This window comes from Haliotis cracherodii, unplaced genomic scaffold, assembly GCF_022045235.1.
Source record: "Haliotis cracherodii isolate W230 unplaced genomic scaffold, xgHalCrac1.p SCAF_2, whole genome shotgun sequence".
In the NCBI taxonomy this organism is placed as follows: domain Eukaryota; kingdom Metazoa; phylum Mollusca; class Gastropoda; order Lepetellida; family Haliotidae; genus Haliotis; species Haliotis cracherodii.
The window spans coordinates 25,104,920-25,130,749 of NW_027266275.1; the positions used below are offsets into that span (position 1 = coordinate 25,104,920).

Here is a 25,830-nt window from a genome sequence, read left to right on the forward strand (position 1 = left end):
CCGTGAATTGGAAGCTTTTATTTGTGAAGTCAATGATAAAATGAGGTTTCACAAAATGACCACATCATACTTTGCGTTATTCGTAAAATAATCTGAATCGTTATAAAATTCCATAATTCTTTGTAAACGAGACAGAAATTTTCTTAAAATCAGCCACCTAAGAAAAGTGAGTGAAAAGATACCCCTTTGTATTATTTTCATCACAAAGTGTCGTCATGAAGAGAATTCAACATCTTACAAACCAAATACACGATTCCTGTGCGAGTCGGTCAATAGAAGCGTACATATAATGTTCGTCCTGAATACGGAGAAGATACTCCTTGAGTGAGTAAGTGGGTTATAAGTTAACGTCGCATCGGCATTATTTCAGTCATATAGCGACAGGTGACCCAGGCTCGTGAACCCAGGCTGGTATACAGTCTAGGCCTCGACTTTGTGATGACTTGCTGAATGTCCTAAAACAATGTGTTGTGTGAGTGGGGGCTGTGCTACTGGTGAGGCAGGACTTGCTTACCCTTTTCGCGAACACCTGGTGTCATTTACGTATGATCGTTCTACTCTGTACTTGACGTCAGAACTATTGCAGTCGACTTCATACAATCTCAGTCAGTGTTGTGTAATGGTCTGTTACTTAATGTCCAGATAAAACACACACTATTCTTCTTAAAGGGTTGGGGACACTGGTGGCCTAGTCGTCTAAGGCGCCGCGATTCGCTGTGCAGAGTTGCGTCACTTGGGCACGCCAGAAACCTATGATTGTGGGTTCGAATCCCGGTTCGCCCCGATTATGTTTCTAGGTTTGTCAGCACCATACCCGTGCTCCAGGGTTTCACCGAAGTGGTAAACGTCTGAGACCTGCATCACTTCGGGCTTTCCTCCCACATTAAGCTGACACGCCGTGATATAACTGGAATAATGTTAAAAGCGGCGTTAAACCCAACTAAGTCACTCACTCACTCTTAAAGGGTTATTCAAAATAGTTTCTCTGACAGTCAGTTAGCATCGTCTCGAGGCAAAGGAGTTAACTGACTATAAAAGTTCCGCTTCCATTGGATTTTTAAAGTCAGTTAACTCACTCGCCTCGGGAAGATGGTAAGTTAATTGTGTTGACACCTTCAACACATAAAATATTCACTGACGCCTAATGTGACGTAATTCGTTTGCCTACAACTTAGGTGAAAGCAACGAACATGGTTTAATACTGACGGGCCTGTGGTCATTATCGGGACAACACACGGACATGAATGTACTGTCAGCAGATCCTGACACTAATAAGGAACGTAACTTTGCACAGCGATGTTTTTACCTGTGTCCACTATGCCATCCATGTTAAAGGAGTCAAACTAGATAAATGTAATATAATAAATTCAGTTACTTCGTTATCTCAATATCACTAATCACACTGGTTGTCCTCAAAAACATATGTCCCACCCAACCCGCAGCACCCGAATGACGGCCACCTGTATACTGGCTAAAGAAGTGACTAATGTCTGCAAAGTCAGATAAATATATTTCAAAAGTTAATCTGTTCGGCAAAGTTTCAATGCTGAAGCAACTTATCCACTTCAATCCAGTACTACATTACACTATGCCTGTAATACACACGTGCAAGGGGCGGTCAGGGTAGCCTAGTGGGTAAAGCGTTCGCCCGTCACGCCGAAGACCCGGGTTCGATTCCCGACATAGGTACAATGTGTGAAGCCCATTTCTGGTGTCCCCCGCCATGATATCGCTGGAATAATACTAAAAGCGGCGTAAAACCATACTCACTCACCCACCCACTCACCCACTCACTCACACACTCACACACACGTGTGAATATAGAACGTCAGCGAATAATCAGCCTCAATTATCCGGCGAAACATATTTCATTGTGCGTAAATGGCATAACAGTGATGAAAACTATATGAATGGATAACTGAAATTCAGTTACAGACAGTGATATAACTTGTTACAATCAGTGTAATGTGTCTCAAGCATCAGTGAACCAGCATCTTCACTCGTGAAGCAGGCATTCGCGTTGACATCTTATCGATCGCGATCAGCGAGCTAGGAAACGTCACTGAGGATATAAACACCCTCTATGTAGCTAGACTAACTAGCGCATTGCAGAGAAATATGGTTACATGTATCTATGTACTATGATAGATCAATGTTCGTATAATTGTCTTGACATTCCAGTCAGTTTAAGGACACTGTACTCCTTGTGTTCAATGATGTAACTAACCCGCAGCCTACACTTTCCAACACCCAGTATTATTCCTATGACCTACCTTTTAGGGGATTCCCCTTAACGTCATTGCGGTGTACGTATTCGGGGCCTTTGATGTTTGTTTTGATGGAAAATTCCCAACATATTCACGGACAGAAGAAACGCGTAGGGGAAACGCATGTTTATACTTCCAAACGGTTTGATAAAGGTGCAGGTGGAATGGAAAATTTATCGTATAAATATTTGATTATGGGATGGGATCAAGTGTCTCACGATACAGGAAGATGTGGTCACCCATATAGGTATACATGCACCTGGCAATAATAACATATAGACTGGCAGACTGATACAGGTGTGTTCATGAATAAAAGAAATGCGACGTTTTATTTATTTTTGAACCAAGGCCGCGACTGCAGGGGTCTTTTCATTGGAGTAAAACACACATATGAAAAAAACATGCATACATACAAAGCACACATATATATTTATAGTATATACAGCTTTAACGTAAGAACGTTTTGGTCTTAAGCCCTTGTACAATATATCTCCGCGTGGTATGTTTCATTTCAACAAGGCATAATGTCTAATAACCATATATGATTGTGTTATTTTCATTTTGTTGCTAGTGATGTGCTGAACAGGTATTGGCGGTTGTAGGAGTCTTAGCAAACATGGCGTTTTCGTAGTATATTATAGAAAGCACATATAAATAGCGTCAAGTCTAATACGTAACGGTAACAGAGAAAAATATTCTTTATTATATGATATTTACCTTAGTGTTGTATTTTGACAGGAACATCGACACTTGGACACCGATCGCGCTATGTCCTTAATGATTATTATGCAGAAGTATGTTTAGACGTGATATAGATTGATGAACAATAGCTTCAAGCGGAATTGCTTTAAATATAAATTTAAATTTTCTTAGAGAAAGCTTTTAAGTAATTATCATTATGAATAACCACACTCCTTATCCGTATAGTAGTATGTAACTAACACATATTTAAAATGAATAATCATTTAAAAATATAATATTAATGAATAGATATATGTTGTTCTTTAACAAATGTCTGCCACGTGGATAGCAGTTTTTGATATTACAATCTGGTATATAGTTTGTCAATACTAACTGGTTTAAGCGGTTAAATATTTAATACGTCTTGCTAACATATCCTGGTATATACCCCATAAGCATGTACTGATTGTATATATTATTGCTATTGTTATGTTTATGTATTGTGGATTTACAATAAACTATGACAAAGAAACGTATCAGCTTTGTATACAACAACGCGAATGTCTCGATGACTTTAAAAAGACAAGTGAGCATATTCATGTTTACATAGCTGTCACCTTACAATCCAAACAAAGGTTGGAGACTATAATAGAGACACCCCAGACTCTAGGTAAGACGGAGGGCAAGATGACAGCATCATGAACCGAAAATGAAACAACAAAGCAAAATGGTGGCAAAGAAATGTCTGTGTCCAAGGTTAGTTTTGTTTGTTTGTTTGTTGTTTAACGCCGCACTCAGCAATGTTCCAGCTATATAACGGCGGTCTATGTAAATAATCGAGTCTGGACAAGACAATCCAGTGATTGACATCATGAGCATCGATCCACGCAATTGGGATACGATGACATGCATCAACCAGGTCAGCGAGCCTGACCACCCGATCCCGTTAGTCGCCTCTTACGACAAGCATAGTTTCCATTTACGGCAAGCATAGGTTGCTGAAGACCTATTCCACCCCGGATCTTCACGGTTCCCAAGGTCATTTCTAGTATTTTGTTTGTACATCCATTAACCCGGAAACCTTCCCTCTTAGTTTGTATAGTAACACACGGTCAGTGTTATATTGACGCGGCAGGTGTTGCGAGTAACGAAGGCATACACCATGGATATATCGAAATGGAGGTTACGTTAAACGTATCTGTGAGTGGTGACACGTCGACTGTTAAATATCTGAGATCTAACCGTATAACATGCTTTCTTGAATATACCCGCGTGAAACGCTTGAAACATAGTACACTGACTAAATATGAATACATTTATACACTATAACCTCAAATTCAACATCAAACAAGGAAAATGGATATTGTTATAAAATAACTAATAACCGTTACGTACCAATATGTTACTTTCTCGGGTTTTCACTATCCAACAAAACAAATATTTACAATTTAAGTATAACTGAAAATGTCCATATTTAGTCTTGTTGTAATCGGATGTACATGACCCTTTATATACTATCCAGGTATATTTATGGATAGTGGTACTGCTGCGGAGCAAGGCTTCACTGTCTTATTGGTGTTTTGGTATCTTTTTACTCTTAATAACATGCAACCCATGATGCTATTTGTAAAGTGCGAGTAACGGGATCGGGTTAGGCTCGCTGATGCTCATGAAGTCAATCACTGGATTGTCTGATCCAGACTCGATTATTTACAGACCGTCGTCATATAGCTGGAATAATGCTGAGTGTGGTTTTAAACAACAAACAAACAAACAAAACTAACCTTGGACACAGGCATTTCTCTCTACAAAACACAGAAGCATGAATTAGAATTTACTTCAAATGTTCTGGTATGCCCTCGAGACTTCTTCTACAACACTAACTCCGACAGGTGTGGAAACTATGCAGTGCGGTGCCACCAGGCATCAATCAGAGTGAGTGAGTTGGGTTTAACGCCGCTTTTAACAGTATTCCAGTTATATCACGGCGTGTCAGCTTAATGTGGGAGGAAAGCCCGAAGTGATGCAGGTCTCAGACGTTTACCACTTCGGTGAAACCCACGAGCACAGGTATGGTGCTGACATACCTAGAAACATAATTGGGGATTCGAACCCACAATCATAGGTTTCTGGCGTGCCCAAGGGACGCAACTCTGCACAGCGAATCGCGGCGCCTTAGACGACTAGGCCACCCGTGCCTCCGCATCAGTAAGAGGGACAGGAACTGAATGTAGAAGATTATGTCCCGGTGAGATGTCTCATAAGAACCTACATCCTATAAGAACCTACATCCTACTCTTGTTCTCAAATCACAGTGTCTTTTACTTGATATTGATTAATACACATGTCCCACAAATATACTCACCGATAAAAGAAACGCGAATACCATACATGTTCGTTAATATATGAAGAATTACTCATATTCAAGAGATATTAGATTGGTTGGTTCGACGCACAACGAACGTACTGGAATGTTGTGTGAATCGACGCTCATGAACGCATCACATTTGACGTCATATATCCATGAATCGAGACGCACCATTTATCTCGTGCAGAACTAGCGTGTAAAGTTTGGAAATCTCGTGCAGCGTGTCGTGATAAGAATAAAGACACTCTGTGGTAACACTTGACTGATTGTTAGTTTTGTCATAAAGCGCTACACATTGGAAACATCTCTTCTCAACGTACATTCTTCTTTATGTCTTTCTATGGTTCGCGTTTCTTTTGGCGGTGAGTATACTATCTTTAATAACATATTGTCATGTGTGCCTTTTTTATGCGAGGAGATTTTTCTGCCGATCAGTATATATGTTTTTCGCAAGGAGTATTTTTCCAAATTTTTAGATTTTCATCATAACAATAAACGATTGTTTGGATATGAATGCTATTTTTAAACCTGTTGATTCAGTACATCGTTGCATGACACAGGAAGCAATGCATTGTAGACTAACTACGTTCATATCCTGCAATAAAGTGTACTCTAAACATCTACCAGTTTAACATATGTAATAGGATGCATATGCATGCGTCTTCAGAGATAAGTGACACATGCATGTTCTAATTGTAGTGGGAGAGGACGCAGAAACAACAAGGACCCCCCAGTCATCCTCACGGAGCTCAGTGGTACATGACAACAACACGCCATCTGTAAACAAGTACAACTCAACTGAGAAACGGTTACCAAACACACCGGTCAGTAGTCAAGGTATCCTGATGCTACACATAAGCTGGGAGTCTTTATAAGATACTCTTATTTGGTGCTCCTGATATATGTAACCCTATGCATTAATCCGGGCGATAATCTTCTCAACTATAGCTTATTTGCGGGTAGAAGAAACAGTAGTTGTCTGGAAAACGGTCTCGACTAACCAGGTGTCACTGTATTTTCATGACCTTCACGTGTCTGCACACATTCTGATTAACATAAACACGACATCAACATATGATTAGCAGTTGTGGTTATTCCGTGCATGTGGGTGGCCATCTAGACCAACATTTTGCCCCAGAAATAAGTTCTCCTATTTACATATATTCATATATAAATCTACAAAATAAAAATAAAATCCAAATGGAGTCCAGAACAATGCATCATTGCAGGCTTGAGCTGAGACATTCTAGACTTGCCAAATCATTGTAGACTTGAGTTGGATTCATGTTAATTTACTTTCTATGGTCCGGGAGACAGACAGCTGGTCCTTGCAATGGTTGCTGGTAGACTATAGCCCGATGTTATACGCGTAAATTACACTTTCAGCGCTTGCTGACTGGTTATAAACTGCGAACGAACTCGTTATTTTACTTTCCTTTCCAGACAGTAGAGATCTTTAGTCCCAATATTGCTGACATACAGCAGCCGTGACATTAAGTTACCCCATTCACTATGTTGGTACACAGAGTGATTGAGCGAGTATTTTGTAAATCAGTACCAATGCAGTTGTCTTAGTTTCTAAAACAAATAAAAGCAACAAAATCATTTCCACAGTCATAAGACATCTTTGCTATAAGCAGAGTCTATATCGACCTTATCATGAGCATGTGTTTTTGAATTACGATCAAATAGTGATGGTACCAGGTGTTCGCGAAAGGTGAGCGCATCCTGCCCGAACTGTGACACCCGTCACAAACACATTCAAAGACAAGTAAATTGAGCAAGAAGTGTATGCCGATCTTTGAAATCTTAGTACAAAGAGCATTATCGATTGTACCTCAAAAGTTTTGAAATGTAGACACCAAAGGTTGGAACTACTGGAGTATTGCTCCACATAAAGGGAAAGTGGACTATAAGCAAGTTGAAGTCATCTTTCTTGTCATACAGTCTTGCGGATAGTTTTTGTCGTTCTAAATCGCAAAGCATACGCTTGTAACATGTTATTGCACATTTGTTTCAGGTGCCATGTACATGGTTTGTACAATACTGTTGATGCTCATCGTGTGTTCTGTTATGGCAGTACTTACTTGGCGTTGTCCATCTCGTCACTGTAAACATAGACTAGCGTTATATGCGTTCAAAATGCAGAAACTCGAGGTACGTTCAATTATCAATCCTGGATAATCTTAGTTTCATAGGTTGCATCCATTAACTCTGTCACTGCATTGAATGATTACACGTTTGGGAATTTGAAGCTAAAGGTTGAAGTCATAAATATGCCAAATTTATCTATTATATCGAAATACTTTTTTTCCGAAATCTCTTTTGTCTTAAACGTGTTCTTTCAGAATTAGAAGAGTTTGGGAATTTGAGGCGAAAGGTTGTAGTAATAAATTGTTTGTTTCATATGTTTGCTGAATGTGAAACGTCAACATGAGAGAAAAAACAGTGTCGATTAACCGCCGAAACCATTATCATTGGGCGTTACAGCAACATAATGGTAAAACAAATGAAGGAATCACCGAAAATCAGTGATAACACCAGGTGTTCGCACAATTAACTTAGAAAGAAGTGTTTGTTCGCTGAAACAAAGCCAGAAACGTGATTGAATTCCAGCGTCTGAAAGGTATTCAGTTTATCGATGATTCAGATACTATATTTGTGACAAAAGTTATGTCTGATGCAATTTCCGATTTTGACTTATACAAGATGTTTTCAGGTGTACAATTGACATCCCTTTGTATGTATTTGTGACTGGTACCGCCGATGGAGCAGGATACGGTCTTGTTGCGAACACATTGTATCATTACCATTTGAAATAAATTTAGATTTATAAACACGTGTTTATGATGTAGTTCAAATCCTGCAATGGCGATTTCTTATGATTGGGGAAAAGTGTTTTTTACAATGCATTCGGTAAATGCAAAAAATGTAATCATGGAATTATTTGTTTTTTATAATTCAGAATTACCAAATAAGTGAAGCTATCTTCGATGATAGTTGCATCAAATATTCAGTATGTATAACATTGTATAACATTTTATAACATTCAAAAATTCATGTTCCTTATACACATGGTTATATGACTTCTTTCAATTATTTTAGTGATTCAGGAAAACATGTTGTCGTCCTGAACAATCAGTAAATTGAGTTTTAGTTGATCAATAGCACTGTTTACATATATGGTCAGACCCACAAAAGTTGCAGACATATATGTTGAAGCCATACTTGTTAAAATTGTCACAGTGTGAAATGTTCACAATTAAATTTTTCTTTAAAAAATCACAGTTTGATACATTTGTATTGTATACTGTAAGTTAGGTTCGTCTCATCTAAAATCTGTTATATGGCTGCGCTTCCTTGTCAATCAGACCGATGTTGTTACCTGACGCTTGTTGTATAGAAGGAGTCATTTCCAATTATATGTGGAGTATATCATTTACTGTAGAATCTACATAATGTAAATTATGATTGTGATGCCAGTCAGTCACCATTAATGTTAAGAGGCGACTAACGGGATCGGGTGCTCGGGCTCGCTGGCCCAGTTGATGCATGTCATCGTACACAGTACGCGATACCGCCGAGGCTATACACCAGCCAGACACCCACACGTCTGTGTATCAGATCAATGCGCCGTACAGCTAGCTACACTGCCGGGTCATGTGATCCACTGTTCATTCATACAACGGCCAGAAGTGAGCGCCACACGGAGTCATTCGTCACTCGTGCTATTGATGGCTGTAGTATAACGCACGTAACTCTTTCCCAAGTGTGACCGGGCAATTAATGTATGGATATAAAAGTTGTTGTACTACTTCTACTGTATGTGGTTGGTCATGTAGTGTCTGTGCCGCCGAGGCAGTGTCCTGACACGTCTGTGTGGAGGGCTGACCTGCACGGGTGTGTTCCCTGTAAGCACCTGTGTGGACATACGGATAAACGCACCTGTCCAGGGGAATGTTGGAGTGAGTACAAGTCTTTTAACTTTTCACTTATTTTGGCGTCGTTGTGATATGTTGGACATGTATTACATGATTGGCTAATTGGACATCTGTGAATTAATTGTTATGATGTTGTCATGAGAACACGTTCATTTCCTTGTGGTATATATTCATACTATGGAAAGGAACAAATAATGTATACATTTTAACTCGACCCATCTATTTGAATGGATATCTATATGATAGTTTAAGGTTTCTGTTGGTGTATATTCAAATATAAGCCATAAATCCTTTCCATAATCATAAGAAATATGCACGTAGTTATTCCTTTTTCCTTTCTTACATTTAAAAAATACCCGTGAAGATCCAGGTTAGAAAAGGTCTTCAGCAACCTTTGCTTGTCGTAAGGGGCGACTAACGGGATCGGGTAGTCAGGCTCCCTGACCGAGTTGATCGTATTCATCGTATCCCAAATGCGTCGATCGATGCTCATGGTATCAATCACTGGCTTGTTTACCCCAGACTCAATTATTTACAGACCGGGGTCATATAACTGTAATATTGCTTAGTGCAGCGTTAAACAACAAACAAACAAAACATTTTGAAAAACAACCCGTGATGTGTTATCGTTCCAATAGATTCCCATGTAATGTGACAAAAACCCTACCCATGTCACTGTCAATACACTGGCAACATACAAAACAATGAGTATCGTTCTCACACAACATCCTGGGTGTAAAGTACATGGAACTGTACTTGTATAATGATGCGGTATTGCCCTCGGGGTCATAAAACTTCCGCGTCTAATAATAGCGCATACGTGTCTTCAGTGCGTGTCCAGGTGTTTGCAATGGTAAAGACAGTACACATACATTGTAAGAATGTCTGCAGACTATTGATAAGCTTGTAACTAATTCTCCTCTGTTTGCCATCTTTACAATTTGTGGTTTGATATATTATGCTTCAATACAGTACAATGAATGTATTGAGAGGGGCCATTGAGAGTACATATTTTGTCAGCGAACTGATTCGTGAATCTAAGGGAAAACACGACATCTATTTGACCTTCATATACTCACAGCACTGAATATTCTTCTTAAGCATTCGTTCGTTCCGTCGTTCGTTCGTTCGTTCGTTAGTTCATTAATTATATTTCCTTTCCAGAGAAAGATGTTGTCGGATCACGCCAGAAGTCCCAGCGCGTACGTCGAAGTGGACGCGGCAGATATAAACGCGATGATGGCGACTGTGAAGACTTCTACTACTACGACAACGCTATCCACCGATGTACACCGTGTGACCACTTGTGCGATCACCACGACTACCAAGGAACTACACAACGTTGCATGGAGAAATGTCCTGGTAGGATTTCGTTATGGCATCTAATATTCCATGTGTATTTTTTTAAGAAAAATTGCATATTAATCTTTTTTTTCATAATTCATGGATAATGAGGCTGGGTGTCATTGATGGTGGCTTCATGCGATATACTTGTATTCTATGAAGAGAATATTGGAACTTTAATCCACTACTATAGCCGCCTTAGTTTTTATTTCTTTAAATGATTATAAAGTTTATTGCGGGTTGTTTTTAACAGATTACTATGCAAGGATGGAAGCTACGACCAGTTCAAAAGAGGAAAGATCAACAACGGATATTAGTTCTGACGATTCCAAAGCAGACGCTACCTTAACTGTAATATTAATCAGTTTGCTGTTAGTGTTAGCTCTGTCTGTTGGAATAATTGTTTGGAAGCGGAATCAAATTTGGCAGTTCCTGGAGAGTCTGTGTGCCACCGAGGAGGAGAAAACCTCTGTACCCTGCTCTGAGGAAGAGGGTATCTGCGAGTTCACCAATTCCAAAAGTGAGTAGCACTATTTCTGACACCCTTGGGGGAGGACAGAAACCTATGATCCTGGGTTCGAATCCCAGATTCGTCATGATTATGTTTCAAGACTTGCCAGCACCAAACCCAGAGCGAGTGTAAGACCAGGGCCCACTTGCACAAAACGATCTTAGCGCTAAGACTATTGCCTATGTTAAAGTATGGGAGTTAAGATCATCTTAGCGCTAAGATCGATTTGTGCTAGTTATGCTCAAACATGCTTAAGATACAGTCGGAATCGTATAACGGGCTCTGCTTTTATCAAAGATTCCTTAGGATTATATAAATGGTTGTGTCGCTTTTGATTAAAGCAAACTCACTCACTGCCTGCCATAATGCACCAGCATCCCATGCTTGCCGTAAATGGCGACTATGCTTGTCGTAAGAGGCGATTAACGGAATCGGGTGGTCAGGCTCACTGACTTGGTTGATGCATGTCAATTGCGTAGATCGATGCTCATGATGTCAATCACTGGATTGTCTGGTCCAGATTATTTACTGACCGCCGTCATATAGCTGGAATATTGCTGAGTGCGGCGTTAAACAACAAATAAAAAAACAAACAAGCAAAGCAACTCTACAGACATTTGCGATGCGTCACATTTATGAATGATGTGTAGGCCAAATCCTCATAGGTTGCCTCAGTGATCGTTCAATAAAATTGACAAGGAAATGTAAGTTGCTGCATCTATCGAACGCCCATGGTAATTATCGTACCTCGAATTTTCTACTTTGTTTTTTCTTCCTGATCTTTGTCATGACAAGAGTATAAACTGCGGGCACAAGAAAGTATACACTTGAAAACTGAATTTGAACAAAACTTACAAACGTTATCAAAACGTTACTCGGCTGACCTGCTGTGAGATACTCATTGATGTGATGCATGTAATATCGCCTATGATAACCGTATCAAATCAGCATCGATTTACCATTTCTTGTTTGTTTCATGTTTAGCCATCATCAAAAAATGAGTGTGTATAATTTTTGCTCGGCAGTGTAGCTATGTTTGTTTGTTTTGTTTGTTGTTTAACGCCGCACTCAGCAATATTCCAGCTATATGACGGCGGTCTCTAAATAATCGAGTCTGGACCAGACAATCCAGTGATTGATATCATGAGCATCGATCCACCAATTGGGATCGATGATATGCTTAAACCAAGTCAGCGAGCCTGACCACCCGATCCCGTTAGTTGCCTTTTACGACAAGCATAGTCACCTTTTACAGCAAGCATGGGTTGCTGAAGACCTATTTTACCCCGGAATCTTCACGGGTTCAGTGTAGCTATGTAAAGACAATGGATTCCTATACATGTATTTACTAACTCCGAGGGTGTTTGTTATCGAGAGGACCACAGGTCAAACACAAACCATCAAACAAACCTGATACTGATTATTCATAAGCTCATGTTTTAATGGTATTTAAATATACTCGATGTTCACATATATAATTAACATTGTTATTGTATTCTCCATCTTGACAACTGTTCCTTTGTTAATTTCAGCCCCTTTAACCCACTCCCTTGGACCAATATGTCAGCCGGAGACCGAAGCTCATCATGAGAATACAGCAGACAGGTATCCGTACATTGAGAAGTTTGCTGAGATTGACCTACGGTATGCAGTGTTGGATGAACCCCTCACAAGCCACGCTACCACCCCCAAGGAAACCTATTCCTCGGATCACACCACTCTGACATCCTTCTCCAACCACTCGACCACCCCCAAGCAAACCTATTCCACTGATGACACCAATCTGACAACCTACACCAGTCACTCGACAATCCCCAAAGTTGTTGATGCTGCTGAGCACTGATAAAACACACTCGTGGGTGTACCAAGGAAATCACAGGGCCGTCAGTCATGAAATCTAACGGAAAACGAGTAGCGATCAAAGTACAACTAACACAGGACCCGTGAAGATCCGGAGTAGAATAGGTCTTCAGCAACCCATGCTTGTCGTAAGAGGCGACTAACGGGATTGGGTTTTCAGACTCGCTGACTTGGTTGATGCATGTCATCGTATCCCTATTGCGTGGATCGATGCTCATGATGTCAATCATGGATTATGTGGTCCAGACTCGATTATTTACCGACCGCCGTCATAAAGCTGGAATATTGCTGAGTGCGGCGTTAAACTACATGAAACTGAAACGTTTTCTAGACACTTCTTGAATTATTGTTGACAATATACATTTTAGTTAAACAACAAACAAACAACTGCCACAGGAATGATACTCAATGGCCAGATATGACACTAAGTCTTTCTTTGAGTGATTTGAAAGATGTCAACCACATGTTTAATGTATATATCTTGAATTGAGTTGAGCTTTCTCATGCGCACTTGTAACTTTCCCTTATTTGATAAGCTATGCAATGATCTGCTTGAGATATAGATAGGCATTATGATGTGCAGATGCACACGCTTCAGCGAATGTCATGTTTGCGAACGAGGTGTTGATGGTTAAATAGATCACGACTTGTTATTTTTAACGTGATGGCATTACATTAAATGTGAAGTTAGTTTTATTCGAAAGCATGCATGTAATTAACTCATTACCGTTTATGGATGATAATGTTCTTATAATATTCTACATTCTGTACGTTAGCTAGGACAAGCATATCAGCTGAATAGTGGATACTCTCTCATATCTACGTTATACATATCCTATATACCTACACATTGTTTTGTTAAAAATCTATTCATCCTATGTTTGGAGAGTGAGTGAGTGAGTTGGGTGTTATTCCGCATTAAGTAATATTGCAACCATATCATGGCATATTGTGTGTTATTGTCGCATTAAATAACCTCCTTTGTGGCAATAGTTGTGTGCCAGTGTGCATCTCATCACTGCCGATTAATATTTTCTGCCAATACGTGTTCTACGGCTATTTACTTAAGGATCAGTAATCAGTGGCCTGAAACACATCTATAATACAGAACGGATTTTATAGCGGTAGAATAAGTCTTCAGCAACCAATACTTGCCGTTAAAGGCGACTGTGCTTGTCGTAAGAGGCGACAAACGGGATCGGGTGGTCAGGCTCGCTGACTTGGTTGATGCATGTCATCGTATACCAATTGCGTAGATCGATGCTCATGATATCAATCACTGGATTGTCTGGTCCAGTCTCGATTATTATCAGAACTCTGTGTTATAGTTGTAACATTGTAAAGTGTGTTTTAAACCAACAAAACATTGAGATTGGTCCAGACTCGATTATTTACAGACAGCCGTCATATAGCTGGACTATTGCTGATTGCGGCGTTAAACAACAAACAAACAAACACTACAGCGTCTGTGTGGCTACGTCTGCAATGGCTCTTTGTCTCAGACATTCTATTAACAAAGATTCAGTTGACATTTACAAATGTACTTTTTAAATACTCGTGATAACTCTTCTGTATGCTGACTTAAAAAGTACATTTGTGATGTTTGTTCATTTGCACAATACAAATATTGACGCATGCATATAGCAATGTACAGTCATTCATTATCATGTTATTCATTATTCTTGTATCGTGCTTACAATTTACACCTGTTAACATTTTTAATTGAATTCAATACTGTTACAATCATGTAAGACGAACATTTATTAAAAAAATATTTTGTTCATTTCGTTGTTTTTCTTAATTTCATTTTTGATCAAAACAAGATAAACGTGCCAGAAAAAACTTGCCATCAGTAGTATTTCTGTAAAACAGCGGATTAAGTCAGGGGATCAATATTAACTGCAGGGGAAAAGAAAGTATACACTTTCTAAAAATGCAACAAATACGAATTGATTATTCGATTGTGATGTGGTATCATTGTAGACCCGTGAAGATCCGGGGAAGAATAGGTCTTCCACTACCCATGCTTGCAGTAAAAGGCGACTATGCTCACAGGGCCACGGATAGCCACACTATACTGACTGTACTGATTACATTAAAAAAAGAGAAGGGAGGACACCTCCTAATGTAATCAGTACAGTCAGTATAGTGTGGCTATCCGTGGCCCTGTGACTATGCTTGTCGTAAGAGGCGACTAACGGGATCAAGTGGTCAGGCTCGCTGACTTGGTTGAAGCATATCATCGATCCCAATTGCGTGGATCGATGCTCATGATATCAATCACTGGGATGTCTGGTCCAGGCTCGATTATTTACAGACCGCCGTCATATAGCTGGAATATTGCTGAGTGCGGCGTTAAACAACAAACCACCACCACCAACAACAACAAGTATCATAGTAGTGTTAAGGACCTTAAGTTTGCAGTGTTTCGGCGACTGTTTCCAGACGATTTTATAACGATTTTATAACGTTTGTGATTTTGTTGAAAAAAAAATTCACGTGTATACTACCTTTAGTCGGCAGTTTATATCCTGATCAACATAATCAGTTATATCCAAAGATAATTTGAACGGCCCGCCACGATTGAGTGGATGTTTACGTAGTACACCACGTGGTTTCAAGCATATGACTCCCATTCAAGTTCAGATCACTCGTGTTTACGTGCTTATCACAACTGTCAAACAGCGTTCGGAACAGAACACAGCGTATGTATTGAGCATGGACGTCAGATATCTTCACAGGGTCTGCTTGATCTTGTGTTATCTCATCGTACAACTGTCCTCGGTTATTGCGGAATGTCCAGTTGATAGTATTTGGAGTAACCATGCACGGAAGTGTGTATCTTGTGTTGATGTCTGCGCCCTCGCACGTGGATCGGATTGTTTCAGTCGGTGTCTGGGTGAGTCAGTTTGTCATTATTCCCCAATTACTACGCCATTTGACGTTTTATTGTTCACATTCATGATTGACCTTGGCCTGGTGCCATTCCAGTAACACTGGCGAAGGAAGTTGACCTGTTTAGGTATGTCATACATGACGAAATCCCCGCCATCATCGTCTGGCACGGTGCCAATTTTTTTCGCGACTACGCTGGTGTGTTGGTAATCGATTGCTATGGTAACTGGTTATGTTTCGGTAATGTGATTTATAGATTCCATTCAATGACAGCTTTATCGACGATTGTGAGATAATAATTAACCAAACTATTTTACTCACATTATATGATCAATCGCTTATTCACGATTAAGGGATTGATATTTCATTGAGTGAAAAAATGAAAACACTGTGAAAAAGAATCATTGTGTCAGGCGAACGTACTGATTGTTTACTGTAGTGGAAATACCAAACATTCCCTGATGTAAACAACTCACATGACTCGACACAAGCCTCGGTATCGAAATGCACCCAATGACCTTCGCTACTACAACGTGGCGTGATACGATTTGTCGAAGGTGTTTAGACGGAAGAAAGGCATTAAGCTATTGTTCTAGGTTACGACGCAGTTGCAAGTGTGATCATGTAAACAAATCATGATAGTGACATCGATACAAAAATAACCTTCAAATCGGAATTTGTATGTTTTCTGCGCTTGTTTTCGTGTATACATTGAATGTATGGTTTTAATAACTGTTTGTGTGTAAATTATGTTATCGTACATTGCAGGTTAAGGTTGAGTGGGTACATGAACGTTAAGTCTCTTAAAACATAATTTTGATTGAAACAAACAACTAATTTTAAACTGAAAAGGAGCCCCTGTGAGATGGTCGATTGAATCTGTGGAAAATTTAGACTTGCTTCATTCACACAATATCATTACAGTAATGGATGGGCGGAAGGGAAACTAATATGGTTCAGGGACAGCGAGACAGACTAGCCACGTTGGTTGCGATGCTTATTACGTCACTGTGGATTATCACAGAGAAAACAGCAAGGGCGGGCATTCAATTTGGGGAGAGAGTTAGTATGTTTTTGCGCAGATTTCAGCAATATTCCAGCGATATCAAACCAGAAATGGGCTTCACACATTGTACCCATGTGGGGAATCGAACCCGGGCCTTCGGCGTGACAAGCGAACGCTTTAACCACTAGGCTACCCCACCGCCCATTTGGGAAGAGAACCGAGGTCTGCGGCTTAGTACAACCACCCGTTCAAGTTGAGGGCGGTCGGGTAGCCTAGTGGTTGAAGCGTTGGCTCGTCACGCCGAAGACCCGGGTTCGATTCCCCACATGGGTACAATGTGTGAAGCCCATTTTCCGGTGTCCCCCGCCGTGATATTGTTGGAATACTGCTAAAAGCGGCGTAAAACCATACTCACTCACTCACTCGCTCACCTTTAACTTGAATGCAGACGTGATCATAAGTGAAGTTGGAAAATTGAATACACTTGTTTGTGTTTATTTGTATCAAATAACAGATTATTTAGAGTATTAGCTTGATCTCTGTTGAAGTATATGTGTTATATAAGTTCAGGGATGTGGTAATAGGTGTCAGTGAGGACTATTTTAAGTGACCACAGGTTTACATCATGACACTTTAAATCCCGCTTACGTGTAAACGAAGTTAGCAGGCATTAAACAGAAGGGCAAATCAGATGAGGATATGGCCTACACATCATTCATAAATGTGACGCATCGCAAATGTCTGCAGACAAGAGTTGCTTAGCTTGTTTATTATTTTATTTGTTGTGAAACGCCGCACTCAGCAATACACCAGCTTTTTGACGGCGTTCTGTAAATAATCGAGTCTGGACCAGACAATCCAGTGATTGACATCATGAGCGTTAATCTACGCCATTGGGATAAGATGACATGAATCAACCAAATCAGCGAGCATGACCACCCGATCCCGTTAGTCGCCTCTTACGACAAGCATGGGTTGCTGAAGAACAATTCTAACCCGGAATCTTCACGGGATGAGTATTTTTGCGCCCCTGACATATTCATGGCACTCTCGGTAAATAAAGGAATATATTGTGCGCATGCCTGTTTTCAGTAACTGCGTGTTGCGCTAGGAAAATAAGGGAACCGTCAATCTGAGTACACAATTATTTTATTTTCAGGGACATCATCGGCGTCTGATACCTCGGGATTGACTAGGGTTCGTCTTGATGTTTTCGGTCAGAAATGCATCAACGTCGTATGCCTGGACTTCTCCTACTGCGACCCCGGGGTAGGGGAGTGCACGCCCTGCGACCAGCTGTGCGACCACCACCGCATCCAGGGTACAACGGAACAATGTCGACACAAGTGCCCAAGTAAACTCATCTAACATGTATTTGAATAGCAACAAATAATGTTTTCGAGAAAACTCAATAATCTTAAAATAGATATTTTCTAAATCGATTTTCGTTTCATTTACTTAGTCTCTTTTAGATCGTGTTCAAAATGTTTCCTGATATATGGATACTTTAGGAGATGATATGATGTGACGTCATTGTGATCAGTTATCAGAAGTCAAATAAAATAGATCATATGATCATGGAAATAATTAAAACGAAACTTTCAGAGTACTTCAACCGTATGGAACGTGTGACAACAGAAGCTCCACGCACTGATGTTCTACGTCGCAGCACCTCCGTGGAGCCTAGAGACACCAGCACGCTTCCTGATGCCCGGCAACAGGACCACAGTGTGGCTTCAAGCGACGAGTTCAAATTTAGCGTCGTGACGATTGTAATTGTGATCATTCTGGCGGGTATTGCGGTACTGCTGTGGAAGACAAAGTATCTGGCCAAGATGTGTCGCCCCACCCCACAGCCAGAAGAACAGAAGTCATCTCTACCTTGCTCGCAGGAAGGGGAAGGCGATCTCATCAATTCTCGAAGTAGGTCTGCGTATGAATATTAGCAGTGGTTGCAGAAGTCTTAGTAGCAGTCGTAGCAATAATTGTATTTCTAGTAGCAGTAGCAGTAGCAGTAGCAGTAGTCGAATCACTAGTAGTAGTAGTAGTAGTAGTAGTATAGTAGTAGTAGTAGTAGTAGTAGTAGCAGTGGTCAATGCAGTTATTATCCCCCGGTTTGAGTGAGTGAGTGAGTGAGTTGGTTTTAACATTATTCCAGTTATATCACGGCGTGTCAGCTTAATGTGGGAGGAAAGCCCGAAGTAATGCAGGTCTCAGACGTTTACCACTTCGGTGAAACCCACGAGCACGGGTATGGTGCTGACAAACCTAGAAACATAATCTGGGCGAACCGGGATTCGAACCCACAATCATAGGTTTCTGGCGTGCCCAAGGGACGCAACTCTGCACAGCGAATCGCGGCGTCTTAGACGACTGGGCCACCCGTGCCCCCTCCCCCCGGTTTGAAAAACGAGGGAATATCGCGATCAACATATCCGTCAGTCCGTTTTTCGTTTACAGAGCAGAACTAAAGAAAACGTTAAATATTTCTTTTTGAAACTATATGGATCATTCAGTGATGGCTTTTGATGATTTGGGATCATTTTTTATTAGATAATTTTTTTCATGATGGCAGGTTGGACATGAAACGAGGTAGTGCTCGTTTCCGGAGCAGACATCCAAAACTGTTGAATATTGCTGGATGAAACTTGCTATGCAGCTCAGTCTGGTGGTAAACTGGGGCCTTTTAATGATTTGGGATTTTTGAAGAGTACTGAACAGCATTTTTTTTTCTTCACTGAACTGAAGGTATCCAATGGCAAAGAACCAACACTAGTCATAGCAATAGTCGCTGCAGTTGTAGTTTAATCAGCAGTAGTAGATAGTGTAATAGTTAAAGTAGTGAAAGAAGTAAGAGTAATAGTCGTAGAGTAGTAGAAGTATTGATAGGAGTTGAAACAGCCCTAAGAGTTGTACTAAGAGTGTAGTTTTCATAGTGGTAGATACTGTAGTGGGGTTACTGTAGTCCGGTCAATAGTATTTACAAAACTCTGTCCATAAGCGTTAATATATCTTTTGTAAAAGCAGAAGGGTTGAACCTCCGAAAGTTGTCTCCCTTGAATGTTATCACATGAAGACCAACTGTTCTGCTTCTATTCAAAACAGTAAGTTTGAACAGACCGTATTATCAATTTGCAAAACTAACAATTACTGACGCTTTATATATCCATTGTCCTTCAGCTCCACTAACTGCACCACGTGGTCCCATTGCCCAGGAAAAGAACTTCCCGAGTGCAGAAAGTGGACATCAATCAGACCACACCGTAGACCTGGGGGTGGAGATGGGCCACCCCGAGATATGCATCCCTTATACCGAGGTGGACGGCCCCGGCACACAATCTACTGCACCAAAACGCTGTGTTGATGATCGGCTTGTGTTTTAGCTTCAATGTGTCATGTAGCTATATGGTCAGAAACATCCTTGTATCATGTCAAACGTGCTGTCAACTACACACAAGGTATGCATGGTTACCCCCTAGAGATTTGATCATTCCACAATCTCCAAAATTTATTCGCCGATCTATTAGTTATTTTTTCAGGCTAATTTGGGGTAAAATTGATTTTTGGATTCACAGAGAAAAGGGGTCCAACTTCTAAAATAAATTCACTTTTAGAAGTCACATTTTATGATTCAAATCAATGTAATTTCATTTTCTATCTTCGAGAATGGCCCAGTGAAGATCGGTTGCCACCGACAGGTCGGGTAGGGTCCTGACTTGGTTGATGCATGTCATCGTTTCCCATTTGCGTAGATCAATGCTCATTATGTCAGTCACTGGATTGTCTGGTCCAGACTCAATTATTAACAGAACGCTGTGTTATAGTTGTAATATTGTAAAGTGTGTTTTAAACCAACAAAACATTGAGATTGGTATTGAGATTATATTATTAATGTGAGAAGTTATAGAGAGTGAGTAGCAATATTCCAGCAACATCACGGCGGGGGACACCAGAAAAGGGCTTCACACATTGCACCCATGTCGGGAATCGAACCCGGGACTTCGGCGTGACGAGCGAACGCTTTAACCACTAGGCTACCCGACGGCCCCGTGAGAAGTTACACATAGTTAGATATATGTATATAGGTCAGTCTGTTTGTTGTTCTTTTACCCTACTTTCATTTGGACGTCTTCACCAAATACCGTATTAACCAATATTTTTGTGAAAACCTAGCTTATCTTTTTAACAAATGTGGTATATTTGTCCCATCACTTGAATGTTTGCTGTCTCTAAAATATATGTACCTATATGTATATGTTGCATATTTTACCTTTTTAGCTTATTGCCATTGAATATTTGTATTTGTGTATTGTATGGTCGAAGTACTTATTGTACAACTATAATCATTTTTGCAAATGTGTTTCATTATATATAGGGCAGTCAGAAGCTACCTGTTTGTCTGTTTTAAGAGTACCCCAACCGTCATATCGACATTTTTACCAAAAACGAAACGCATGTTTTTTTTAAAGTTTTGAGTTTTGTTAAAACACTTAAAACATCCATCTGGCATATTTCGTTTACCCCCTACGGTGTATACCAGTATGTCCCTTCACTCATTTGTTTGCTGTCTACACGAACAGTTCTGTATAGTTGTTTTTTATATAAAGTTGTATTTTTAGCTTAATTAGCTAAATGCTATGGATATTTATTCAATAAGATTTAGTTAGATTTAGATTAATGTGCATTGTCATACATTATGTTGGAGCTTTGTATCTAGTATTTCGAGAAAACGTCGCTCTTGACTGACATTCAAAATGCTCAATTTTAGACTTTTTCCACTGTTTAAATGAATGAATAGGGCATTTGAGTGTACCCTCCACGGAATCATATCGATTACTTTCCTCGTTGTTTTTTACATAAACCACAGCATTATTTGTGAACATCATGTTCGAATTTGCACAGGAACAAGTCATGCCTGTATCAAAAGATTGAACGTTAAGCGATACTAGAGATAGGAGATCGAAGAAATCGTATTTTGTGGTGTACTGAATTGTGATGTTCTTCTCATATCAGGGTTATTCAGAAAAAAAACATGTAGGATGTCCCTTAATGACACGGTGATACCCATACTGGGCCCCGTTCCTCAAAGTGATCTTAGCGCTACGATGATCGTAAACCTATGTTAAAGTATGGGACTTACGATCACCTTAGTGCTAAGATTGCTTTGGGGAACGGGGCCCAGGGCATTAAGATGGCATGACCCGACACGTAAAAGGAAGATATACAGTGGTTCAAGGATACTGGAGTATCATTACGGAGGTTAATGACAGTAGAGTATTGTCTATAGAAGTAGCCCGACAAGACGGGCGATGTTAGTATTGCAGCACCCAGGGGTATACAGTTTACATCTCTGATGCCCCTTCTACCACTGCCACGAGCTTGAACCTTATACCTATACATCTCATATGTATACCTATACATCTCTCATGCCCCTTCTACCACTGCCACGAGCTTGAACCTTATACCTATACATCTCATATGTACACCTATACATCTCATATGTATACCTATACATCTCATATGGTGCTGATGCAATGTTTCTACTCTGCTTACATATTTATTTATTTTTTATTTTTGTAGACCGTTTGTATTTGCGTGTTTCAGCGTTTACCGTTTGCTACAAAGTAAATAGAACAATAGCAGTGAAATGATTAACAGGATGCGTGCGCGCGCGTGTGTGTTGGTGTGGACGTGGGTGTGTTAGTGAGGTATGTGTTGTGCGCGCGTGTGATTGCGTGTGCGTTGGTATGGACGTTGATCGGGATCATTGTCAAAGACACATCACTAAGAATATGAAATAGCACACTGAATATATTAAGGGACATTAGCCCGATTATGTATATTGTTAAAGATGGCTGTTCAGTTTTGCCATGTGTCTGGTATATTGTATGTCATTGGCGTTGTATTTATTAATTGTTCTCAAAGCACTGTGATTTTAGTAGCCAAATAGTTTCTCCACTGAGTATAACTTAGGATTGAGAAAGCGATGTCTGTTACCACCTGGCTGTTACAAAGGTGACGCTATTATGACAAATGTCACAACACCGTTATCACAATATTGGAAGCATCCCATCAGATGACATAGCCTCGTCCATCATATAACATCATTGAGGCGTTATTGGGAGATACGGTCGATAACATTACTACATGTCACTTACATTCCTTGTTTGAAAAATCAAATTCCTGGTTATACAGTATTATTATTATAACCATGTGCAAGTTTTTTATGGGGGCGTGCGTGTCAAGGCGGCACGGCACCAGGTGCAATTGTCAGATCTGAAGATCAACTTAACATTTTATTAAATGATTAAGTGTAAAGTGTAATTGCTGTGTATAGATTAAACCCGAAGCCAGATATTATATTATATAATAACCGTTCAAAACTATTTTGTCAGTGCACGTGTAATATCAAGTAATAAACTGTTCACTCGGTATGTAAGCTTGTTTGTCTCAATCATGTTTACAATCTACTTGTCGACATGAGGGTGTCGTGATTTAACACAGACATAGTTGATTTTACACTGTCGTGATATTACTGAGACACAGATAATATAATAGAGTCGTGATATAACCGTGACACAGCTGACATTACGGTGTCGTGCTATAACAGAGATACAGTTAACATGACAGTGTCATGATATAACCGAAACACAGTTGACACGAAAGTGTCGTGATATAACAGAAACAGTTGACATTAAAGAGTCGTGATATAACAGAGACACAGTTGACATGAAAGTGTCGTGATATAACCGAGAGACAGTTGAGATGAAAGTGTCAGATATAACCGAGACACAGTTGACATGAAAGTGTCGTGATATTACCAAGTGACAGTTGAGATGAAAGTGTGAGATATAACCGAGACACAGTTGACATTAAAGTGTCGTGATTTAACCGAGACACAGTTGAGATGAAAGTGTCAGATATAACTGAGAGACAGCTGACATTAAAGTGTCGTGATATAACTGAGATACAGTTAACATTACAGTGTCATGATATAACCGAGAGACAGTTGAGATGAAAGTGTCAGATATAACCGAGACACAGTTGACATGAAAGTGTCGTGATGTAACCAAGAGACAGTTGAGATGAAAGTGTCAGATATAACCGAGACACAGTTGACATGAAAGTGTCGTGATATAACCGAGACACAGTTGACAAGAAAGTGTCGCGATATAACCGAGACACAGTTGAGATGAAAGTGTCAGATATAACCGAGACACAGTTGACATGAAAGTGTCGTGATATAACCGAGACACAGTTGACATGAAAATGTCGTGATATAACCGAGACACAGTTGACATGGAAGTGTCGTGATATAACCGAGAGACAGTTGACATGAAAGTGTCTCGATATAACCGAGAGACAGTTGACATGAAAGTGTCGTGATATAACCGAGAGACAGTTGACATGAAAGTGTCGCGATGTAACCGAGACACAGTTGACATGAAAGTGTCGTGATATTACCAAGTGACAGTTGAGATGAAAGTGTCAGATATAACCGAGACACAGTTGACATGAAAGTGTCGTGATATAACCAAGAGACAGTTGAGATGAAAGTGTCAGATATAACCGAGACACAGTTGACATGAAAGTGTCGTGATATAACCGAGACACAGTTGACAAGAAAGTGTCGCGATATAACCGAGACACAGTTGAGATGAAAGTGTCAGATATAACCGAGACACAGTTGACATGAAAGTGTCGTGATATAACCGAGAGACAGTTGACATGAAAGTGTCGTGATATAACCGAGACACAGTTGACATGGAAGTGTCGTGATATAACCGAGAGACAGTTGACATGAAAGTGTCTCGATATAACCGAGAGACAGTTGACATGAAAGTGTCGTGATATAACTGAGAGACAGTTGACATGAAAGTGTCGCGATGTAACCGAGACACAGTTGACATTAAAGTGTCGTGATTTAACCGAGACACAGTTGAGATAAAAGTGTCAGATATAACCGAGACACAGTTGACATGAAAGTGTCGTGATATAACCGAGACACAGTTGACATGAAAGTGTCGTGCTATAACTGAGAGACAGTTGACATGAACGTGTCGTAATATAACCGAGAGACAGTTGACATGAAAGTGTCGCAATGTAACCGAGACACAGTTGACATTAAAGTGTCGTGATTTAACCGAGACACAGTTGAGATGAAAGTGTCAGATACAACCGAGACACAGTTGACATGAAAGTGTCGTGATATAACCGAGACACAGTTGACATGAAAGTGTCAGATAGAACCGAGACACAGTTGACATGAAAGTGTCGTGATATAACCAAGAGACAGTTGACATGAAAGTGTCGTGATATAACCGAGAGACAGTTGACATTAAAGTGTCGTGATATAACCGAGAGACAGTTGACATGAAAGTGTCGTGATATAACCGAGAGACAGTTGACATGAAAGTGACGTGATATAACCGAGAGACAGTTGACATGAAAGTGTCGTGATATAACCGAGAGACATTTGATATGAAAGTGTCGCGATGTAACCGAGACACAGTTGACATTAAAGTGTCGTCATTTAACCGAGACACAACTGGGATGAAAGAGTCAGATATAACCGAGACACAGTTGAGATGAAAGTGTCGTGATATAACCGAGACACAGTTGACATGAAAGTGTCGTGCTATAACTGAGAGACAGTTGACATGAAAGTGTCGTGATATAACCGAGAGACAGTTGACATGAAAGTGTCGCGATGTAACCGAGACACAGTTGACATGAAAGTGTCATGATATAACCGAGACACAGTTGACATGAAAGTGTCGTGATATAACAGAGACACAGTTGACATTAAAGTGTCAGATACAACCGAGACACAGTTGACATGAAAGTGTTGTGATATAACCGAGACACAGTTAACATGAAAGTGTCAGATATAACCGAGACATAGTTGACATGAAAGTGTCGTGCTATAACAGAGATACAGTTAACATTACAGTGTC

General features: G+C 40.1%; 2 protein-coding genes across 2 annotated transcripts; both read left to right on the plus strand.

Moving 5' to 3' along the window:
- The first annotated feature begins 9,011 nt into the window (after positions 1–9,011).
- On the plus strand, positions 9,012–14,724 carry LOC139468859 (uncharacterized). Its single transcript, XM_071250993.1, has 4 exons — positions 9,012–9,281; positions 10,422–10,619; positions 10,855–11,121; positions 12,645–14,724. Exons 1-4 carry the CDS (start codon positions 9,107–9,109, stop codon positions 12,953–12,955), a joined length of 951 nt encoding a protein of 316 aa, XP_071107094.1. The 5' UTR covers positions 9,012–9,106; the 3' UTR covers positions 12,956–14,724.
- An 888-nt stretch (positions 14,725–15,612) lies between these two features.
- On the plus strand, positions 15,613–23,298 carry LOC139467876 (uncharacterized). The gene is made up of 4 exons (XM_071249394.1): positions 15,613–15,871; positions 18,033–18,227; positions 18,479–18,796; positions 20,054–23,298. Exons 1-4 carry the CDS (start codon positions 15,691–15,693, stop codon positions 20,254–20,256), a joined length of 897 nt encoding a protein of 298 aa, XP_071105495.1. The 5' UTR covers positions 15,613–15,690; the 3' UTR covers positions 20,257–23,298.
- The last annotated feature ends 2,532 nt before the right edge of the window (positions 23,299–25,830 follow it).